The sequence below is a fragment of the Chionomys nivalis genome, chromosome 11 (assembly GCF_950005125.1).
Source record: "Chionomys nivalis chromosome 11, mChiNiv1.1, whole genome shotgun sequence".
NCBI lineage: Eukaryota > Metazoa > Chordata > Mammalia > Rodentia > Cricetidae > Chionomys > Chionomys nivalis.
The window spans coordinates 57,175,058-57,199,320 of record NC_080096.1 but is presented as its reverse complement, the minus strand read 5'-3'; the positions used below and the strand labels follow the sequence as shown (position 1 = coordinate 57,199,320).

The window sequence follows — 24,263 nt, the reverse complement described above, 5'->3', positions numbered from 1 at the left end:
CAGCCATAAAACAATTACTGTTAAATTCCTACTGCTCTTTGATACCAGGTTATCCGGAGCTTCAAAGCCAGTCTCTAGGACTGTTCTGAGGGCACTGCTGAGAAACAACAGAAACACAGAAGACAGAATGCTTGCAGCTCCCACGGGCACACAAAGACATGACGACACATTCTGCAGAGCTGAATTGGGGAACTAGAGAGCTGGGGAATCGACTTTGTACGGTATGGGTGCACGAGACTATCTTCCTTGAAATCGTAAAGGCTACTGTGCCCATTTTCAACTTCAAAAAAAAATTAAGAATCACTTTGCTTTCAGAGAAATTTTCTGATCTACTAAAATAACTTATCCCCGGGAAACTTACTGAGACAGAAGAGAACTTCGGGTCTTGCACATAAATAACCGCACAGCACAACGTTTATGTGATGCAGCACAACTCACTAAAGCATATTTTTTAATCAGGTGAAGTGTGGCTAGAAGCGCAACAGAGGATGCTTCTGAGCAAACGTGTTTTGCCTATAAACTAACAGGACTGCATTCTCAAAGAGCGTATAAAACATTAGTGCAGTGTGGGGTGACATGCGAACACCTAACACACACAGCACAAGCATGTACTACAAGCTGCAGTGAGGAGGAAGTCGGTTAAGTTGCAACAGGAGCATGCATCTTTTGCACTAAGGAAAAGATATGAAGAGCAACCACAGAAATTTACTACTTGGCATCTTGGATCAGTGGCAAATATAACCTGAACTCTCCCATTGCTCGAATTCTTAAAATAAATTTTTGTTGGGCTGGCAAGAGGGCTCAGAGGTTAGAAGCACTTGCAGCCAAGTCTGATGAAACGAGTTTGATCCCTGGGATCCACATGGCGGAAAGAGAGAAGAGACTCCACAAGCTGTCCTCTGACATCCCACTTGTACCATGGTAAGCACATGCTACATACATACATAAAATAAATGTAAAAACATTATTAAACTCATGCAGATATAGTCACGTACATCTTTAACACTATGTATAAGCACACAAAAAAAAAGATACCATTTTTACTAAGTGTGCCTTTAAAAACAAATTCTTCCCATCAATGACACGAAGCCAAAAGGATTTTCCTTAACCCAAAACCTTTGGCAGTTCGATCATGATATGCCAGGACTTCAAACTAGGTAGCTGCCAAACACGGCTGGGAATGGAAGGTACAGTAGGTGTGGTCTTTCTTCACAGAAAAGCAGAGCACTGGAAACATGGGCCCCAAAAGTAAAGGGTACCTGCTACCAGAGATCTGCCTCGAACTTCGCCCTGTCCGCTCTCGGACCCAGGTCAGACATTAGTCCAAAGCCGAGCTGTCTTCAGTCATGGCACCGAGGACCCACTTCTGCACACGCAGCCAAAGACATATAGCTACACTGTTTGCTAAAACCTGTACCAGTCGGTTCTTAGAATGCCACGCAACTCCTCGCACTGAAACCCAAATCTTCCCATTCCAAACAAGAGCCACCTGTTTACAGGCCTGATCTCCAGAGCAGCTCTTATCTCATAGCCTGGCATCAAGAATTGGTACTAAATTTCTTCATAACAAGGCGATTGTGTAATCTCTCAAATTTAATTACATTCCCCCCCCCCCGGAGTTTTTTAACCAAGGCTAAATGCATTAACATACGAGAAAATTCTCGACACGAGTGACAAAAAAAAATGCATTAAAAGTAACCTTTAATCCGCGCTATTTAACTGATTTTATTCTATTTTGGCCCGTTTGAAGTAACTCATCGAAGGATTAGTTAGGCTTTTCTACACTTCTTTTTATCAGGACTCTACCATTCTTGATTTAGTTTTGAGAGAAAAGGGTTTGCAGAAACTGTAATAATCTCCCAGCTGGAGCTGGCCGGAAAGTCCGTCAGTCCGCATTGTGTCCTTAATTTGCAGGAAGGCTTTGTGGTCTTCTGCCTTCATTTCACATGCTGAGCAGTTTGCACTGATAAAGTACTTATAGACCAGCTATTTTAGATTAATGAAAAGACCAGTAAAATTTTATGTTAAATGGCTGTGAACTTTCTCTTGAAAATACCGAACTGCACCTTCAGTCTGATTGCGTTAAAACGTTAACACTCATAATCTCAATAGTTTGCACGCTGGTGGGCAAAGTCGGTCTTAAAATGTTTAAGAAGTATTATTTTCAAATAGAGAAGAAATCCAAAATTTCAGGCTATGAATTCAGAAGGAATGGCTGGAGCCCCGGGGCAAACACACGGGTTTAATCACACAGCAGTGGCTTCTAACTCTTGCCCTCTTCAGCTTTAGCAGTGCAGGACTTCCCTGCCCCTCGAACCTACAGCAATAATGCAAACAGGATACAAAGAAGCCCAGCACTGCTGGAATTCTGGACATTATTACACTGATGTTGGTGATACACGGCCTTGCTCTAATCCTACAGTTAACCCAAATGAGTTTAGAGTCAATGACTCAGTCTTTCCTCTTGCTCCACTACACCTAGAAATAAGTACACCAAAATGCCCAAATTTCAAAGATTACAGCTCAACTTTCCTGAGTCCTTCTCAGTCTCCACATCCAAAAGCAAAGTCAAACTGGAAAATAAGAGTTCAAGTTCTTAGCTCTGCCTGAATAGAAGCCGACAAGGTAAGGGACGTGACATACTCCAAGACATGAAACTCTACTCATGCTGGAAAAAACGACTCTCTTCCTGCTCTCCGGCCCACCAATGAGGCAGGTCAGTCACATCGAAAGCGCAGAGGGCATACCCAACACAGCAAGTCTATCTGCAGATTAGAAACGCCAACATCAGAAACTAACAGGGGTTAAACAACTGCTCCTTGAGGCCACGCAAAACCTACAGCAGCTGCCTAACTGTGCTTTTCCAAGCACAGCCAAAGCCCAAGGAAGCCATCCAAGGCAGCACTGGCCTGGTAACCAGATCGTGGCGATTTCATTTTCAGCCAAGGGAAGGGACAGTGAAAACAAAATTATCCCTCGGTCAGTAAGTTTTCTCGACAAGCTAATTTTTACCAACCTTTAGCATTTATCCTCCTGTGTATCCACAAGAGCCGTGTCTTTCTGTGCGTGTAGACAACCATAATAATTTCTAAATGCTGGCTGCATGAGAGAAACTTCTGATAGCTATCACTTCTTTAAAACCATTATAAAGACTACTGGGAAAGTTTTAGCCCTTCCAGGGCAGAAATGAGCTAAAGAGAACATTTAGTCACTGCTATAGAAGGCTTAGACAGATCTCTGACCCGATCAGTGACGAAAACTGCTGAATCTGTGCCATTTCTACGTGACCTAAGACACTGTGCAATGCTTCTCATAAAGAACAAACTCGGTTCCTCAAGGCCTAGGATTTTTCCACCTAAAAATACTTACACCATCTAAAATAAACACAAAAGCCATTTTTTTACAGATCGTCACCACCCAGTCTCACCAACACATGAGGTACGGACCCCTCAAGTCTCTTTTACCTAGCCTGTGAAAAACAAGTGCTTCATCTAGTTGGGAAGAATAGATATTTATTTAAATAGAAATCCAATGCTCTTCATAGAAGAGCACTGAAGTATGTGAATAAGAAATCAGTGACCTGATTATATATATACAGTTATATTCTAATACGGCTAGGAATCACAGGCTCAAGCAGGAAGGAGTCTAAATAACAAAGTTATGTGGAAAGGGGCATGGCTTCAACATTCCCACTTCAATATTTAGACTCTAGGCATTAAATATATTACTTCATTCGTGTCCATGGGTCTCAGGAGCATCTTGTTTTATAAAAGCTAATTTTAACCCAGTATTAATTTATAATAATCAATGGTTTTGCCAGAACACAAGTTAAATTTTAGGCTATTGCACACTCCTGTTACACGCCAAAGCTAAGAGGTTCTGACTGAGAATACATCAGAAACACTTTCTACTATGAGAGACCATATCATCGTACAATGCTGTGGGAGAAATCTGGCTTCAGTGGCTTTTCTACAGGATTAAGAACTGTTTAAAAACAACAAATTAAAATACACATATTAATAGACAGTCCTCAATTCACATATTATGACTTGTTTTAAAAACTAAATCCCAAATACTAGGTTAATACGCTCCACTTTTGTAAGCTTAAGCCATAAATTCTTCAAACACAATTCAACAAATTAGTATTTCTTCTAACTACCAATGGGAAATCAGCAAAGTAAAGCTATCTGTGAATTTTCTATAGCTTGGGAATTTAACTGGTCATGTTCAATATAATGCACTTAGTGGATCTCAGAGCCCACTGCCTGTAAAATCTCCCATGGAGACTGAAGACCACCCATTGAAAACAGTACATTACAGCCCCAAGGAAGAAGTTAGCACACAGGACTGGTCACTCAAGTCTTTCAAATACTATTTTATTGAGGGATTGTGGGAGGTGGTGGAGGGGGAAAAGGGGGGGAGGTTCATGAGTGGATGGGGGAGGAAAACTCAGACATAGAAAAAACAGAAAAGTCTAAAGCCCAGGTCCCTAGAGCACCCCCACTCCTCACTCTACCCCCACCGTTTAAAAGGCTACATAAACAAAGTAGTGAGTGCTGGGTTTCAGAGAGAATTACATGATACTCCGTCTCAACAGCCTACAAAGTACTTTTATTTGAAAAGCTGCATCTCTCCTGTTATAAACCGTTTTACTCCACACTGATTTCAGACAAGACTGAAGACTGTGGGAGGTGGAGTCAGGAAAAACTCACTCAGTGTCTTTCAATGTCTTAAACGGTTGATCCAATAAAGATCCTTTAGAGAAAACCTTAAGTCTATTTTTTTCTCCAAGTAAGCAAATCACACACGAGGGCTTTTCTTTTCTGGGGGACTGCACCCTGTCCCTTTAAATGCCAGGCCTGCCCCATTTCCCACGCATTCAATGAAAGCCCCACGTTTGCTGGCCTCCGGCGCACAATGTCAAGTAGTTTTCTTGCTATTGAATTTCGAGATTATTCTTTTGGATCATTTGCCCTTTAGTTTTAAGCATGCCACAGCAAAAATAACGTCTTTCTACAACAGCATAAAGAAAACCCTGAGCCCTTTGCAAGCCTACAAGTAGAGAACACCTTGTCCTTTGGTTCCTCCTTACTTCAAAATATGCTCCACTACACAAGCTGCAAATAAAGCCTATTATCCACTATCTGGAGCGACCATAGCCTTGCCCATCCGGCAACAAGATGCACAAGCGTACTCATTTTAACAGAGTCTGGAATCTCCAACAATCCACAGCATTCAAGTCGGTCCTCCATATTACTCCATCTCCCAAGCCCTCAACTTAGTTCACTGGGCACACACAGAACAAATCTTAAAACAGTGACTTTATTTAAAAACAATTACTTTACTGCCTGTTATTTCTGGCCATGACAGCCATGTAAGTTAATGATTAGAAACAGCAGCACATAAATGCTGTGAGCCTTTATCACAGAGTCGGGGCTGCTTTCCGTGTTCACGCACATACCTTAGTGCTAAGGAAAGGAATCCGCGCCCATACAAAGCCCATCTACAGTTCTCTCAACAGAAACAGAAAAAGCTAAGTAGAAAAATTAATCAGCAGAACTAAATGAAGCCCAAGGAAAACAATGTCATTCCAAATGCCAGCACACAGAACGTGAAATATCAACTTCACACAAGTAGATCATTAGGCAACAGGGCACAAACATGAGGCGCACGCAGCAAGAATTCTACAGGGGAGCTGATCCAACCATGACTTTGTAAACAGCACCTAACGCTAAAGGGAAAATAGTTACTTTCACTCGGCCTACAACTTTGTTATGCCTTAGCCCACAGTACATTTGTAATAAGTTCATCTTTCTGATAAAAAGGGAAAGACGTTTCCTAAATATGCAAAAAGACATCTTTGAAGAAAACTGAAATTAACCATGTTATTTTGAAAATTTTTCTTTGTTTTTGTAATATAGTTTTATCACTCATCTATACTACAAATAAAGCATGGAGTTTTATTTTCATTTTTTTCACAACTTATTTCACAGCTTACATATGAAATCCAATTAAGACTACATTAGAGGGATTGGATGGATGCCTCAGCAGTTGAGGACTTGTTGCTCTTGCAAAGGACCCCAGTTTAGTTTCCAACAGCCATAAGACAGCTCACAATGTCTGTAACTCCAGTTCCAGGGTATATGACGCCCTTGTATAGTCTCCCTGTGCACCAGAAACACATGTTACATAGACATACATGTATACAAAACACTTATACACATAAAATAAATACAAAAGTTATTTTTAAAATGTATTGTATCACTGGCTTTTTAAAGATTTGTTTTATTTAATTGTGTGTGTGTGTGCGCATGCGTGCATGTGAGTGCAAGCAGGTGGGTGGAGACCAGAGGCATGAGATCTCCTGGAGCTGGAGCTCCCTGTGGTTGTAAAGCACCCAGTGTGAATGCTGAGAACCAAACACAGGTCCTCTGAAGGTGCGGTATAGGTTAGATGCTGCACTAACTCTCCCACCTCCTGAAATTGTTGCTATGCAATGGATACCACGTTAACACCCAATGTTTCCCTGCCCCAAATGTATTATTCTGCCAGACTTTGATACCTTTTATTTATCACTTCATGATCAACTTTACATACAAAGATCAACAACCCAGGAGTGGGCCTCATCTTCCAAGTATAGATAAACTTCATTGATTATTAACACTGTCACAATAATTCTGAGCAACTTCTTGAGCATCATGTCATTTGCAAAAGTCAGATACAGGCTTTGGAAATGTTTCTAACACTATACATCAAGCTATGTTAAAGCTAGATGGTGGTGGTGCATGCCTTTAGTACCAGCACTCGGGAGGGAGATGCAGGTGGATCTCTGTGGGTTTGAGGGCAGCCTGGTCTACAGAGAGAGTTCCAGGACAGCCAGAGCTACACACAGAGAAACACTGTCTCAAGAAAAACAAAACAAAACAAAAAAAAAGATAAGTTAATTAACAAAGCTATCAAAATTCTAAAGACAAAAAAAGACAAACATCTAAAAGATCCCTATGTACTCCCAAAATGTAGTTACTTCTCATTATCTTCAGGTTCCATCCACATCTGAAGACCTAATCAAGCATGGCAGAAGAAAAAAAACTTTGTAGTTAAGACATACAGGTTAGGGGGTGGGAACTTAGCTCACAGAATAGTACACAAGGCCCTGGGTACCTTCCTCAGCTCCCTAACAAACAACAATCAAGTACAGACAGCAAAATAACCATCTGCACAGCATTTACATTATATCGGGACTTGAAAGCAATCAAGAAATGGTTCAAGGTATCCACATGGAAATCTGTAGATTCCAGGCAACTCTAAGCCAGTTCATATAAGGAATTTCAGGAGCCACAGATCATGGTATTTAAAGCCATCTTGATGTTCACCCCCTCTCGACAGCAATGGCCAACGGTGCTAAACAGAAGTATGAAACATGACTGTATCTACCACCAAAAAAAAAAAAATGCCTTAAATGAGATAATAAGTTAAACTAATATCTTTTACAACCTCAATACAATATAAATTAAGAAAGATTTAAAACATGTTCAATCAAGAAAGCTTGAAAGAAAGGTCCTGATTCAAATTAATTTTTTAATTAAAGTTGAAAGCTCATCCATGGTGGTCCACACTTGTAATCCTGCCATTTGGGGGACAGAGGCAAGAGCATTACTACACGGTCAAAGCCAGCCAGAGCAACACAGTGAGGCCCAGTCTCAGAAACAGGCTAGACACCAGCTCCGTGGGTAAAGTGTCTGCTTTAGAAGCTCAAGAACCTAAGTTCCATCCCCAGAGGCCACACTAAAAATTAATTGTTTTAAGCCATGTGCCCCGGAGGTAGGCACAGGAGGATCCTTGGGGCTTGCTGGTCAGGTGGCCAGCCAGCCAACCTTAGATTATCTGGAAAGTTCTAAGATAGTGAAAGACACTGTCTCAAAAACAGACAAAAAGCTAGGAGTGGAGGAGTAGCACGCGCCTTTAATCCTAACACTGGAGGCAGAGGCAGGCAGGTGGCTTGAGTTCAAGGTCTGCCTGGTCTACATACTTAGTTTCAGGATAGCCACAGTGAACAACACCTCTACTCAAGCAAGTGTATGCCCAACATGTACATGTAGAAAGAAAGAAAATCTTGTAAAAATCCAACAGATTTTACTAGCAAGAGAAAGAGGTTCCTGATCTCCTGTTCCTAGGGGCTAATTCCCATTAGTCTTGGGACTGTGCAAGGTTCAGACCACACACAGCATTATCATGCACACACATTTCTGTGAAGCATTTTGCTGAAGCATTTCCTTCCATTCTTTTCACTGATATAATTATACCAATCACAAGATTCTCAAAATATGTGCAAAAATGAACAATTATGATCATTCCGATACAAAGAAAATAAACTAAACCAAGTACTAAAATCAGCAAGAATGAACTTCAGGAAAGAGCCCCTGCTGAAGAATGTAACGTCAAACATTACACACAGGCTAATGTCCCCTTTCCAACAAGACAAATCTCTCCCTACAGACAGCGGCTGAATTTGTACATCTTACAAAGCTTCCATCCTGGGCTCTATTCAGTCATCTGACAGTTTGTCTTAACAAGGAGGAATAATAACAATCTTCAGTTTCTCCTCTGACCTAAAGCTACTTCGCACGTTACAGCCAAGAAATGAGGAGCAACTGCCTTCTGAAGCAACTTCAACTAAGATTCAATTAAACGCATTTTATAATGCTACCCGAACTGTTAGACTGACAACTTCCCACACATGTGGAATGACCAAATACTGAGTATCCTTCCTTCCACCCTGCTTGCAGATACAATACAGGTCCAGTACGTCAATTATTACTCTAGTAATGAAAACAAGCAGATACACGTTAAATTACTGCTCCAAAAAGCAAATCAGCTAACACAAACTCAAATCAAATGGCGGTGTTAAACAGAATGAAGACAGGAAAAGCCAAGGATCCACTGACACAATCAATACTTGAAGTTTTCAGATGGTCCAAATAAACACGGATTTCTGTAAACCCTAAAATGTTTCAACATGTAAGTAGTTGCTGGGGGGTCGATGTAAATAGTATCAGTCCAGTCAGAAACAGAACCAGAACCTAATCATAAGATTCTAAAATACTGACACTCAGGTATCAATTTACAAAGAGAGCATTCTCCAGAGTAGGGGTGTATCTCAGTGTCGGACACTTAGTGGCTGAACACACAGAGACACTGAGTCAGATCTCCAGATTCCAAAAAGGAAAAGGGGGAGGAGTAATCTTTTCCAAATAATTTTCCTTAGGAAAAAGGAAAAATTAAATACAAAAACACAAGTACACTGCCTGGCAAGATAAGGAATGGGTATTTAACAAATGTAGGTTACTTATGTTGTTCTTATAAAAGATTAGACCAATTAAAAACATGGATTTGTCCTTTTTAAAAAGCACAAAAACAGTATTTTTTTCCCAGCTTGAAGAGCCCAGTTTATTGTTCAGACATACTCAGGCCAGACAAGGCCTTCCCACAGCCCTGCAGATACTGCTTCCCAGTCACCAGGCTCGTTTCTACAGCTCAAAGTTGGGCTGTGTTGCATGAACTAAATAAAATAATTGTCGGGGTTGGCCAATTCTTTTTTTAAAAAAAAAAAAACACACCAAAAATTGATGAAGACAGAGCTAGAAAGACGGCTCAGTTGTTAAGATCACTTAATGCTCTTACAGGGGACCCAAGTTTGGTTCATACCAGGTGGCTTTCAAACTTCCTCTAACTCCTAGGAACTCTGATAGTCTCTTCTGGCCTCTGTTGTACTGCACTCCAGCACACACAGACACACACTGACACACACATATACACCTAATATTTTTAAGATGAAGGAGAATGGTACATGAGGGTTAAAAAAAAAATGACAAGATGACTCTCCTGAGTTAAATCCCCACAATCCACATGGTGGAAGGAGAGAGTGGACTTTGAAAAGTTGTTCTCTGACCTAGCCCACACACGCCATGACACATGCATTCCGCTTTTATACACAAACACATTGCACACAGATACACACAAACGTTTTATTAACAGAAATTATTATTTAAAAAATGTATCTGTGTGTGGTGGTACCTGCCTTTAATCCCAGTAAAAGCAGGCAGATATCTGTGAGTTTGAGGTTAACCTGGTCTACATATTGATTTCTAGGTTAAGGATACAAAATATGATCTTGTCTCAAGGAGGGAACTTTATTATTGCTTATTAAGAAAGCTAGACCCATCCTAGAAAAAGTGGTTCAACATATATGTTTCTCATTACATCCAAGTAATGATTTTGTTTGCCCAATCAGTTCTTGAGCTGTAGAGGAAACGATTTTCAGAAATGAGAAGCAAATTACAGTTTACCAGGTTGGAAGATAAATGCAGGACTCTTATTTGTATCATCTACCTCTGTTACAATAATGCCCAAAACTTCCAGTATCTAGAAAGTGCATGTCAGTAACAGTGACACAGAAACCCAGGTTTGTCCTGTGCCCAACTCTGTTGCAATCTAAGAGAAAACAGACAGATACACAGACGAGGACAGGAAAGTGCAGCATGGATGAGCATGTGACATGAGACACCTGCACCTGCTGCTCCATGCTGCATCTGAGGAGCAGCTTCCTGCAAGCAACTCACCTAGCACATATAGAAGTCATACAAGAAGCATGATGTGGCAGCTCCGTGCCATGTGCACACTAAATAACACATCCCTAAAAGCAAGAAAACCCCAGCAGCCCAAACCCTCTCGTTCTTACTGAGTTGCTTCAAAGCAACCACCAATAGCACAAGAATCAAAAGAGGAAAGAAAAGAGAAAAGGGGTTTTGTTCAATAGAATGTTTCTTCTGCGCTAAGAAACCGTTCAGTATTCGGCAATGCATACACACAGTGGGGAGTGTAGATGACATGAGAGGGGTACGGTGTGCCTTGTCTTTTACTATTCTAAGTACATTAGATGTTTATCAAAATGAACAGACACCCAAAATAATCAAACAGTCCTCTCCTCCCAAAACACTTAGTGGGAGAAGGAAGCAGACATAAAACTTTGTTGCGAAAATTAAAAGGTATCCTGCAACTAAATCTATGCCTAGAAACATGACAGGCTTCCTGTTCTCTGAGACATTGCTAAGTTTTTCTTATAACGGAAACTTTTTAACTGGGGAAGCAGGTAGGTGCATGCGAGTGCAGGTGCCTGCGGAGGTGCTGGATGCCCTGGAGCTGGAGTTAGAGGCCATTAGGAAGCATCCTACATGGGTGCTGGGAATCAGTCACATCCCCTGCATGGGCGTCGCATGCTGTTAACTACCATGCCATACTCCTAGCCCACACTGAAAGATAATTAACATTTGAAGAAATTGTTAAAATATATTTTGATTTTTAAGATTACTACATAGGCACCAAATATCTGGCCTGGTATAGGTGATAACGTAACTGATAAGTTTTACTGAAAAGAAAGGAACAAACAAAAACTGCTCTGACAAAATGAAATATTTTCAAATAAAAAAGGAACGACTCTGAGAATGTCAATCTTCAAACATAATAACTAACCATCTTTATAATCAATAATGAATATCACTCTAAGTAAACTGACCTCAGAATCAGAAGTAAAGGCAAGCTTCATTTCTTCTAATAAAGCTAACATTGAAGGCCAGCAAAATGGATAAGGGCGCTTGCCGCCAAGCTCACCTTGTGTGCGTGAGACCCACAAAGTAGGAGAAAAGCAACTGTTGCAGGTTCATCACGTGCCCACACAGACACACATATAAAAACAGCTGTTGCAGGTTCATCACGTGTCCACACATACACACATATAAAAACAGCTGTTGCAGGGAAATCACGTGTCCACACATACACACATATAAAAACAGCTGTTGCAGGTTCATCACGTGTCCACACATGCACACATATAAAAACAGCTGTTGCAGGTGCTGCTGCAGGTTCATCATGTGTCCACACATACATACATATAAAAACAGCTGTTGCAGGGACATCACGTGTCCACACATACACAATATAAAAACAACTGTTGCAGAGACATCACATAAAATTAATAAACGCCTTTAATTCCAGCTTTTAAGAAGCAGGGGCAAGAGGATCTCTGTTGAGTTTAAGGCCAGCCTGGTCTACATAAAAAGTTCTAGGACAGCCAAGACTACATAGTAAGACCCTGTCGAGAAAGGCAGGAGAGGTGGGATATCGGTTAAAATCACTGGCTGTTCTTGCAGAGGACAGGGTTAAATTCACAGCAACCACATGGTAGCTCCATAACCCCATTTCTCAAAGACCCACCGCCCTCTTACATCCTCCTCAGTTACCAGGCGCATACATGGAACACAGAAATACATAAAACGGACAAAACACACACAAAAAACAAAACAAAAAGCCAGGTAGTGGTGGTGCACACCTTTAACCCCAGGAGGCAGAGGCAGGCGGATCTCTGTGAGTTCGAGACCAGCCTGGTCTACAGAGCTAGTTCCAGGACAGGCTCCAAAACCACAGAGAAACCCTGTCTCGAAAAAAACCAAAAAAAAAAAAAAAAAAGCTAGCTACAGGACAGGCTCCAAAGCTACTGAGAAACCCTGTCTCAAGGGGAAAAAAAAATGCACACATATGATAAAAGAAAAATTTTTTAAAAACTAACTTTGATTTCAGCACATTTTATGTTTCTTAATATTGCCCCATTAAATTTGTTTACATGAGTGAAGAAATATCTATCTCCCTATTGAGAAAATAGGCAAGACTACCTATGCAACTTTCCTCATGTCTAAAATGTATAAGTGTTCTTATGGCTTTATGTTTTAAAAAGGAATAATTAAACATTCTGTCAGTGAGGAAACCAAGATTAAAATTCCTGGAAATTTTAAGAAATAGAACTGGAATCTCTGCAATAAAAAAGATGGCATTTCTCCCAAAAAAAAAAAAAAAAAAAAAAAAAACTAACTTTGAAAAGGTGTTTAAAGCTAGCTTTTTAAATTAAAAAATGACAATGATCACTGGCTTTCCTGCTACATACTAAATAAATCAAACCCAAATATTAATCTTATAATTTTAAAAATTCAATAATAGCCTTCGTAGGCCTCAACCACAGCAAACTTCTTACACTTTAAATAATGTAGTAATGCGGCCTTATTTCTTATAGCAAGATTCTATACCCTTCATTCCACTGCAAGACTGCCAGAGAGAACAGTGCGGACAACCATCAGGAGATGGTTGCCTGCCACCTTGCACCAACTTCCTAATGACTTTGGTACAAGGGAAATCATTTTAATATTTATTTTATATGCATGAATGTTTTGACTACATGCATGTTTGTCCATCATGTGCATTCCTAGTCCACAGAAGCAAAAGGATAGCCAATCCCCTGTAACTGGAATTATAGGCAGTTGTGAGCTGCCAATAGGTACCAGGAACCGAACCTGGGTCCTCTACAAAAGCAGCAAGTTCTCGTAACCACAGAGCCATCTTTCCAGCCTCCCACCCTAGAACATCTTAAGTCAATTCATAAAAGGAATCTGATTTTATATGAAAGTAGCCACAGTACTTTTTCGTTAAAATATTATCTACCGTGGTTGTCACCACTTAACTAAACCTAGGTCGTGCCTATAAAAGCGGTTATTACTGAACATTTCTCGGCTAATATAAGTGAATAGTTACTCAGTGCGTTCAAAGTAAACACTGACCACCATTTATTACCAGTTCTCTTTGCACAGGGACACTTATGACTCATTCTGTCCACATGTACGATCCCCACACATTTCTAACCGTCTGATTAGAAGTAACTGGTTGGGGCTGTGGCTCAGCTGGCTAAGTGCTTGCCTAGCAGGGAAGAAACCCTCAGTGGGATCCCCAGCACCAGGTAAACTGGGTGTGCCAGCACATACTTGGAATCCCACTACTTAAGGAAACAGGAGGGTCAGAAGAGGATCAGAAGTTCAAGGCCACTCTCAACAGCACAGGGAACTCAAAGCTAGCCTAAGCTTCGCGAAGCCCCCTCAAGATAGATAAATAAAGAGTAAACAAAAATGAAGACCCTCAAGTGTGGTTTCCAGCTCTGAGAGGCAAAAGCTCACTGAAGACAGGGACAACTCTTTCCTACTTCTGCTTATCTTGCAAATACAAATAAAGGCTGCTGGTTAAGCAAATTCTCACATCTATAAACAAGATTCTAAATCAAAGAAAGACAAGATGAAATAGGTCAATCTCACAAAATTACTTCCTTGTATACAGTAAAAATGCCATAACTAGAAAACAGCGTTCAATACAAATAACGGATTAGCATCCTATAAACAGCAACAAAAACAAAATAGGAACATCCTAATCATTTTCTGAAAAACTAAAAAAAGAATTCAATAAAAAAAAAAGAAAGAAAGAAAATCTAGAAGCAAAGGCATGGTGGCAAGATGAACACAAGTTTGAGATGAGTTCCAGGCTAGCATAAAATATACCATAAGTTTTGTCTCAAAAGACAACAAAGAAAACATATGAATGATCAATAAACATGGGGAAATGCTTAAAATACTTCCAATATGAATGAAAACTAACCACAAACAAAAATATTCTAATTCCATTAGACATCAAATTATATATCAAAAATAACATAAATAGCCGGGCAGTGGTGGCGCATGCCTTTAATCCCAGCCCTCAGGAGGCAGAGGCAGGCGGATCTTTGTGAGTTCGAGACCAGCCTGGTCTACAAGAGCTAGTTCCAGGACAGGCTCCAAAACCACAGAGAAACCCTGTCTCGAAAAACCAAAAAACATAAATAGCCTATGCTGACAAAAATGCAGAGAAAAAATGAAACTCATTTCTGACTACATCTAGCACAAATAAAGATGCACGTGCCCGTAATCAATGACTCCAATTCTGGGCCAATTTCCAAACTCTGGTCCATGTGCATAAGGTTTAAGGTGCAAATATGCACACTGCAGAGGACAGAAAATGATCTATACAGTCTTCCTTAATAAAAAAAAAAACCAAGTCCACAATATATTCCCACGATGAAATACTGGGGGAAGGACATTAAAAGAAACGAATCAACTCCTAGAGCTGAACGGTGGCTAGATTAAAAACACCATCCTGAGAGAAGGGACAAGATGCTAAAGTATTCATTCATGAAAGTGTTCTGGAATATAGAAGCAATGAGTGTACAATCCGGATACTATCTTAAATACATTCAATCGTGTACTGTAAAGGGGTAACTTTTATGGTATGTGAATTCTATCTCAATTTAAAAAATAAACCAATTTAGTCAGTGGAGACACCCTTCGTGTTGATTTTACACTAGCACTTACACAATCGAAGTGCACAAATGTAGAAAAACAGAGTAGAAGAAAAGCTAAAGAGGGAGAGGGAAAGTTGGGGAAGCATTTAAAATCCTTTGGCTACCCCTATAAGAATTAATTCTTTAGAACGGAAACAAAAAACTAAGATAGGAATATAAATAGTCATTCTTTTTTGGTAGTACAAATTTGAGCCTTTGTTATATAATTATTTATATTTTCATATGGAGAATAAACAAGGAGTGATATTGAAAGACTTTAACCTCAGTATTCGGAAGTCAGAGGTAGGTGGATCCCTGACTTCCAGGCCCTCCAAGGCTACCCTGTCTCAAGAAAAGAAAAAAAGGCAACTATGAACTACACAGGCCATAAAGCAAGCACATCACAAAATGTAAACAGTACATAAATACACGTGAATGAATATGTATTTGACACCACAGCTCAAATAAATGCAAATTAAAATAAAGTATTTATTTCATGCCACAAACTGACAGCCTTCCTTCCTTTCTTTTTCAAACTGTTAATTTCAAGTTTAGGTAACCATGCAGGAAAATAGGTTGTCCTCTAAAGCCCTGAGTAAGGATAAACTATAAAGTTTACAAAGTTTGGTAGAAAGTTTATGAACACATACAAAACTCTAAACTCTGTATAATTTTTGCTTGTTTTTTGGTTTTGAGATAGGATTTCACTATGTAGCCTACCTACAGATTGACCTGGTACTTTGTAGACCAGGCTGACCTTGAACTCACAGAAAACTGCCTTCCTGCTTCTGCCTCCAGAGCAATGGGATTAAAGGCGTGTACCAGCACAACCAGCTAAAAAAACAAATCTATGCTTTTTTACTTGACTGTCTCCCCTATGAAAAATCAGAAAATCATGAAAAATGAATGTCAAGGCTATCCATTGCAACATTATTCAAACTAAAATCAAAATAGGGAGCAATCTAAAGGTTCAAGCAAAGCATGATAAATCCACAGTTAATAAGTCATGAAACTGAACAGTGTTAAGAGATGATTTTCTATGAAAGTGGAAATGCTCATCTGTCTATCCTCAGAACCAAGGATAAACAGATATAGACAGATTAAAAACTACAAAAGTAGTTATTCTGTATTATTATAATATAGACATTATACATAATGTACATATTCTAGTTACATGCTTATTTTACACATGTTACATATTATATACAATATATGCAAATTACACGTTACAAAATATATTAAGACATTAATAGCTAAAACATGTACATACGAGTAGATAGATACAATACCTGACTACAGAAATATTAACCAGCTATCTATGAAAATTTCAAATAACTTCTTTCTCTGTATTAGACTTTTTTAAATAAATGTACGTATGTTTATACTTTAGAAAAAACATGATTTTCATTTAAATTTGAAATGATATGAATACTTCATAAAGGCCACTGTCCAATTGCAGCATGCAATTTCCTACTCTTTTCAAGATTTATTTACAGACAGGTGGAGGTGCACGCCTTTAATCCCAGCGCTAGGCAGGTGGAGGCAGGCTGGTCTCTGTGAGTTCAAGGCCAGCCTGGTGGTACAGAGACAGTTCCAGGACAGCTAAGGCTAAACAGAGAAACCCTGCACACCCCCCCCCAAAAAAAACAACAAAAGATAAATAAATAAATCTATTTATATGTCTATGTGTAGGTCTGTTTGAGATTATGCAATGTTTGTGCAGGGTTGCCTGCAGAGGCCATAAAAAGGCAACGATCCCTCAGCGCTGGAGTTAGAGGCAGCTGGAAACCACCAGTGTGGTGCTGGGAACTGACCCAGGGTCCTCTGCAAAGGCAGTCAACACTCTTAACCTTGAGCCATGATTCCAGCCCAGTAATTTCCCATTTTCTAAAGACATCTCGTTGGGTGACACAGACCATCAAGAGATGAGTAATGGAGGGAAAAGGAAGAGGGGAATAAGGAGAAGAGAGAAGGGGAAGAGAAGGAAGGAGGAAGGAGAGAGAGGCAGGGAGACAGCATCAGCTGCGCCATCTCTAAGGTAAAATCATAAAACCGATCGGTGCCTCATCATTCTTAGTTCACAGAGAAAGTTCTATGGAAGCATGGGCTCACCTAAAATAATTCCTGTACTAACAAACCTCTGTATAAGACAAAGAGTATAGTATCAGACAGACTGTAAAGTCACCGAACTCCAATTTGGATTATCCTCTTGTGAAAGGAAACAGCGAAATAACTGTTGCTCCCTTGGCATCCGAGAAGGGAAAAACCTTGTAACTCCTGCCTTTTCTTCTTCTGTACCATGAGTATTATCACTGGCAACAGCAGTAACGACTACAAAGGGAACTGGCTGTGTACATGGTAGGCTTTCTGTCCATGTCAGACTGTATACTTAATACCTAGTTTATATTGGTCCAGGGTGTCCTCTGCAGACTCCGCTGTTCCTCAGACCTATTTCTTGGAACGGTGACACATTTTCACAGTGGCTCTGAGTTTCTCTGTTTCATTCTCAGCAGTACACGGTATATCTGGGACTGTGTAGCAGGAAGCAAACACAACTGACTGAATACAACAGTGGCTCCTGTAGCCACTGTTCATACTGATGAAACCAGACATCAAAGACACTTGCACCGTAAACGCATGCTACTTCTCACTAATCCTTGTGTAAAAAATAGTTTTCATTAAAACAATATATACTGGCAGATCACAGGTTGGTTATTTTTACATTAGAAAGGCTCTCAAGTCTGATTTGTGAGAATAGTCTGAAATTTCCTAAGTTTAAGAATGATGGCATATCTAACCTTTGATTTACAAGCTGTAGTTCTACAACTATTCTTGCAACACAAATTAAATTTAAAAAAGAAAGAAACAAACAAACAAAAAAACGGTGACCCAAAGGGTAGCCTATCCCAGCCTTGGCCCTTATTCCTCTTCCCATGAAGCAACAGTACATCCATAGTTAAGGGTCACTCTTACATGACCATATGCTAGTCTAACAGGAGAGCTATTTTATCAGATTGCCCTCCTACTTCGCAGAGTTCTATGTGATCATAACGGTCTTTTAAACATAGGGGATTTTCTTCAAGTAAAATCCCATCACCAGAAGCACCCCCTCAAGGCAACCATTGGCAAGACTGAAGCCCAGCATCCAGAACCTCTGGGGAAGCACATTCTTTAATGGGTCACCCGGACAAGCTGCTTCACCAGCTAACAGCTCTTTAAGATGTCCTGACATTTACATATAGATTTGCCAATTTTTACAGATCCCATCATTTACATGCACTCATTTGAAGTCCCCTACTTGGCTTCCTTCCTGATTTTTGCTTTCAAAAAAGTCGCAAGAAATATTTGATCTGTTTGCATACTTGCGAAGTCATACCTACTAGAAAATTCCTACTAATCTGCTGGGTTCAAAGATACAGACATGTTGAAATCATAATCAATTTTAGCCAAATGCCCTCCAAACTTTCTGTGTCCAGTTGACATTTCTACCTGCCGCAGATGAGATCCTCCAGCAACTCATCTGCCAAGTGGCTCGGAAAGTTCATGCTACTTCACCCTGTGCGCTGGTCAGTGTAATTCCCATCAGAACCATACGCAACTGGGATTCACCCATCCTTATTCCTTTAGTTTGTACATTTTTCAAATGCCTCCAAAGACAAAATACACAGGATATATATACAAAGCCCTCAACTAATAAACCTTCAAATACTAGGCACCTCAATAAAAAGACTTGTCCAAACTACTTAAGAGACACAAATCAGAGCTAAATAATAAAACCAATCGTGAATGCCTAAACCAAAAAGAGCTGTGAAGGTGTACTGATTATGTTTCATCTGCCCACTCAAAGGACTAAAGGTGGCAAATAGAAAACTAGCAAATCATACCAGTGGCCAAATTAGCTTTCATAAAATAATAAGCAGCAGCTTCCACATCATAAATGTCAATAGAACAGATTGCAGTAGTAAGGATGGCTATAATTGGAAGTTCCCTGAAACTTAGATCTGACTAAAAATGAAAACATTAATATTTTAAACGGAATGTTTTGAAAATAACTATTCATTTCAGTCATATCAGACCAGCATAAATCTTTGGTAATAATACATAAGCTATGGTCTTTTCCTGCAAACAGATAGTCTGAGAATACATCAACTCTGACCTGCCTAGTCTTCATTAGCTAATGGATATTCTAGGCTTCACTGTCTCATCAAAATCTCTTTCTAGGGCTGTGTGCCAGTAGGTTTAAATTAAAGGTCTCCCACACATCTTTGCGACAGAGTAAAACCTCATTAATTCAAATCCAATTAGCTCAATTCTGAAATAGTATATATAATTCTCATTTGGCAACAAGTTGAAAATACTATAATTTCTTCCTCTACAAGTTCTCATAATATTATTGTGAAGTAAAGGAAATCAACCTGAAAATCAATTTGCTTTTCTAAACCAAGGATTACAAAGCTAAGAACTCATCCATCTTCATGGCTGAACAGTTCATGCTCAGATCTGGGGTTCCTCCGCTTATTAGCTACTGTATACAATGCAAGGGCATTAACTTGCCACTGCCAATAGTTTAGACTATAAGCATTCCTTTAAGCATACTGGATTTAGAGGTCTCTCAAATTCATTTTTGCAGTTCCTCTAATTTCCAATCAATTAAACTTTAGCCTATCAATTATATCCACTGTATAGCAAGACACAGCATCTTGAAAGATACTAGCAGAAGCCTTATAAATGTCTGGCAATCTTATTCTCCATTTATTCTTATCATTTTCAAAGATTTGAGAAGTCAACAAATGGATCCCCGGATTAAGCAACATGCTTGGTATGCTTGAGTTTACAACTAGCTATTCCCAATGAACAGTGAAATCTCTAGCAATCTGAATCACAGTAATTACAGTGTGACAAGGTCCCTCCTGGGCGACAGAAGTTGGCATTTTTCCCAGGACTTGTCACATCATGGGAACCACACAACACAAATAAAAATCCAAAAATAAACATTTTAAAACAATGGCTTATAGACTGCATAAAAAAGAAACTCCGCAGTTGAGAATTAAAACTGTAAAGTCCAATCAACAGACGGCCCTCACTAGAGAGATGGAGAAGACGTGGCTACTGCCAAGGACTCAGCACACCTTGCAGGTGACTGCCATGTGAACAGAAACCCGCTTCCCTCGGGCTGGACAGAAGATCATTCAGTATGGGAACCACAGGGGAGCATCACCACTCAACCCACAGAAGCAGAGAAATGGGGGTTAAGTAGGAAAGAGGGGGGCTTCGATTTTATGGGCCAATTAGCTTATTATCAAGGTGCCCAAACAAAGTTACCTTAAGAGCAACATTGTCTCACAACTGAGTTGATTTCCCCCATCACAACAAATACTGCTTTTTAATATGTGTTTTGCCTTAAAGTGAACAGCAGCTAAGTTGCAGGAGCAGAGTACCAAGGAGCTCGGAAAGTGTTTCTTTTGTTTAAACTCCTCTGCAGTGGCTCTCCAGACTAGGGAAGAGAGAGAGAGTCCAACTAACATCCTCCCAGTCACCTGCAGGCAGCCTGGCAAGGCACATTCTTATCATGGCTTGTAGGAAACACAAATCAGAGCATCTGTCTATATGTTCATATAAAATGCTAACAGATGCTAAGTGTTACCTCCTATAGGGCCATGTATATTCCTAGCTCTGTTAGAAGACGGATGTACTCCTTAACCATTCAACAAAGCCTATCAAAATTCCAACTGGTCAAGTTTCGGAAAGGAGCTGTAAACCTAACCACTTAAGGCACAAAACCAAAATCCTACTTCCCATTACACAAGCACTGAAAATGAAAATAAACACAGAAAACACAAACTCCGCCACCTCAAAGGGACACATCCTTTCTCTTTCCTTTATTCAGCCCCTGAATGTTCAATAATTTCCACATCACTCTAAGCAGAATGGATTTATTATGATGTTACTCTAAGAAACTGCAGGAGTTCTAGATGCCAATAAAGATTACGGATCAAATGGAAGATAACTACTAACCATTGTGTCGACTTAGATAAATAAAGCTGCACACAAACAAAGCACCTTATTGTATGTGTACTGTTGCCTCCAGTAATCCAACTAAAGCAACCAGACAGCAGCTTTCCAGAGGCAGAAGGGAATGGAAACCAGTATTTTTCATAGCCTCTTCAAACATCGTTTTAAATGACATCCCTTTTCTGCACCCACCCAAACTGTCCTGCTTTTTATTGAAGACATTGAGGACCACTGAGCCTCAGCAACAGTATGCAAAAACTCAAATTTATGACTGAGGATCAAGGTGTAGAAAGAACTCATAGGCAAAACAGCATCATTCCCTGAAACTTAGCTTTCAACCTTAAAGGAACGCCCCCTCCTTCCCTTGGGGGTCCCAACCAGAAGACACTTTAGAATGTGCACCATATCTACTGGGGCAGTAAAGTGCCAAGGGGGGAGCGGGGAGTGGGGGGGAAATCCAGGCTGAGGTGAGGAGGATGGAGGCTAACTCCCAAAGGGACAGTCTACAGCAACTGGCACCTAGTGGCTCAAATAGAGGCCATAGGAGCCTAGAGAACTGACTTCTCAAAACGGAACAATAACTCCCTCCAATTCATTCGTGGCTAGTAACACAGGTGAATCTCAATTTCTCCAGGAGGGGAAGAAAAGGCGCAAAGTGTTTATTCCCTTCAGCCCCACTCTCCAAAGCTCCAAACCCAGTAACTAATTGTACGTTCCCCAAAGGACCCACAGCAACCCAAGAGGGCTGGGATGAATAAACACGCGACACCTGACGGTCCTTTCTCTGCGCTGACTTTCCCGGAGCCCCAGTCGACCGCTTGCCCGCGCGCGGGCAGCAGCAGGGACCTGACCAGCAAGACACCGCGCCCCCCGGGTCCCAGGCTAGACCGGCAAGCGCGACGCGGGGGGCGGGGAACGGTCCGGGGAGCTCCCGGGCCCCGCGATTGTTTCCTCTGGAGCAAAGACATTTTTTATCAAGTCTCTTTTGTATTCGAGCCCTACCTCTTTTTGGCCTGGGGAAGCTTTCGTGCAAGTGGAAGACGACTTTCTCCACAAAGTGCTGGATGTTACTGTGCTCCGGGCCGCGCACGAACACCATCCAGTCGTGGGTGAAGCCCTCCACCGTGGGTTTCTTCCTCACCTGGGCGCGGTGCCCCAGCTCCAGCTTCACCTGCACGGCACACTGCGGGCAGGGGGAGGAGAGACAGCCGTGAACAACAGGAAGGCGACTGTTCGCTGCTCAACATTGCGCCTGACATTTTTTCCCTCCTCCTTGAAACGCACATAAAAGGAAACGGCAGTGCCCTCTGCATCCACGTTTCACGCGCGTGGGCGCGCACACCCCACACCCCCAGATACACCGAGCCGGGCCGCAGGGGCCCCGGGCGCCGCTGCACAGCGGCCGGGATTGTAACGGAATGTTACCCCTAGTCGCGAAGGGGGTCGGGGAAAGGGGAGAACACGACCACCACGGCAAGCACAACAAACGCGTCGGTAACAAATTAGGAGACAATCAGGAGGAAATGCCGGGGTGCTTCCCGGCGTGGGAGGGGGGGTTGCTGGACTGGGGGGCTGGGGGTTCTGGCGAGCCCCCTCCCCGAAAGTACCGCGGCGACAGGCACACGCCGAGGAAGTCTTTGTGTACGTGTGTGTGTGCGTGTGGAGCGCGGTGCCAGGCGGAATGGAAACTACAGGCAGCCTCTGCTGATGGGCACAAACTCCCGTGTTCTTTCTTACCACGGGGTTCATGCACAAGAATGAGCCGTCGTCTCACTCACACACACACACACACACAAGCCCGCACGAAAACACGCCGAGGCATCCATAACTCAAAGCACCCCGCACCCCTCAGCGATCAGCCCCCCACGACCGGCGAGGCCAGCCCAACACAGCCCCCGCTGCACACTTTCAAGAGCCAAAGTGGTCGCAAACTCCCTCCTGCCCCCCCCCCCGCCTCCCCGAAAGCCACGAAATGCAGAAAGGCAGGGCTGCTGGCGGACCGCCGCCGAGCCCCGGTCGCGCACACCGGCCGCTGGGGCAAAGTTGCGAGCAGCCCCGCCGCTGTCAGCCCGCACACTCGGGCTCACGCGCGCGCCGCGGAGAACGCACCATCGTGGCGGCCGCGGCGCTCGGCGGAGGTGCGGCCGCAGAGGCTGCTCGCCGCGTCCCCGGACCGTGCCCGCAGCTCCCGGCGGCGGCGGCGGCTGAAATATGGCTGAGTTATTATTCGCCTCCTTTCACCGGGTGTGAGTGTGTGTGTGCGCGCGTGTGAGCCAGAGGGAGTGTGAGTGCGCTTCTTGCGATTGCAAAGAGGCGAGGCGGGCGGGAGACGCGGGGGGGGGGTGGTGGCGGCGAGTGTGCGAGTGTGTGCGCGCGCGCCGGGGGGGTGGGGAGGAGGGAGAGGCGGCAGCTCCCCGCGAGCAAAACCAACCTTTCTCTAATTGGAACCGCGGAGCGCTGGCGCTGTCTGGGCTGCGGCGGGGCGGAGGAGGAGAGGGAGGGGGGCTTTTATTATTATTTTTGCATGTACTTACCGAGCTAGCCATGCCTGGGGGCCCGGAGGTTTGCCGGGGTGTTGTGTAGTACCCCCCTCCCCCGCCCCCTTCAGCTGTAATTCATGAAGAGGCTGCTATGAATGAGAGCGCGCCCGGGAGCGGAGGGTAGATGGCGGACATGCTCTGCCTTGGCCCCCACCCCACCCCGCGCTCTCTCTCTCTCTTGCTCGCTTATTAAACTCAGCCCCAAAAGCAAAAGCAGCAGCAGCAGCAGCAGCAGCTCCGGGGCCAGAGGATGAGTCCGGAGCATGCGCCGTGGCGCCTGACACCCGGGCTTCAAGCCTCTCGGGGCGGAGGGAGGGCGCGCGGGCGGGGCGGAGCGCGCGGGGAGGCCGAGCGACCGAGCCAGGGGGAGCTCGAAAGAGCCAATCAGCGGCCGCCTCCCGAAACCCCGGCGGCCCGCAGCGCCACACTGGAACGCCTCGCTTAAAGTAACAGGTTCCTGCTGGGGGGGG

The 24,263-nt window shown here is 42.4% G+C and overlaps 1 protein-coding gene across 2 annotated transcripts in view; it reads right to left on the bottom strand.

Moving 5' to 3' along the window:
* Positions 1-23,966, bottom strand: part of Mllt3 (MLLT3 super elongation complex subunit) — a 269,185-nt gene extending 245,219 nt beyond the window's left edge. Inside the window, exons 1-2 of one of the 2 annotated variants that reach the window (XM_057785470.1) lie at positions 23,788-23,966; positions 22,256-22,436 (exon numbers count right to left, since the gene is read on the bottom strand). In XM_057785470.1, the coding sequence (XP_057641453.1) occupies positions 22,256-22,436; positions 23,788-23,799 (193 nt within the window). In that variant the 5' untranslated portion in view covers positions 23,800-23,966. Of the gene's footprint in view, positions 1-22,255; positions 22,437-23,362; positions 23,493-23,787 lie in introns of those variants that run through there. The other variant, XM_057785471.1, reaches the window with a different exon arrangement.
* Between the last annotated feature and the right edge of the window lie 297 nt (positions 23,967-24,263).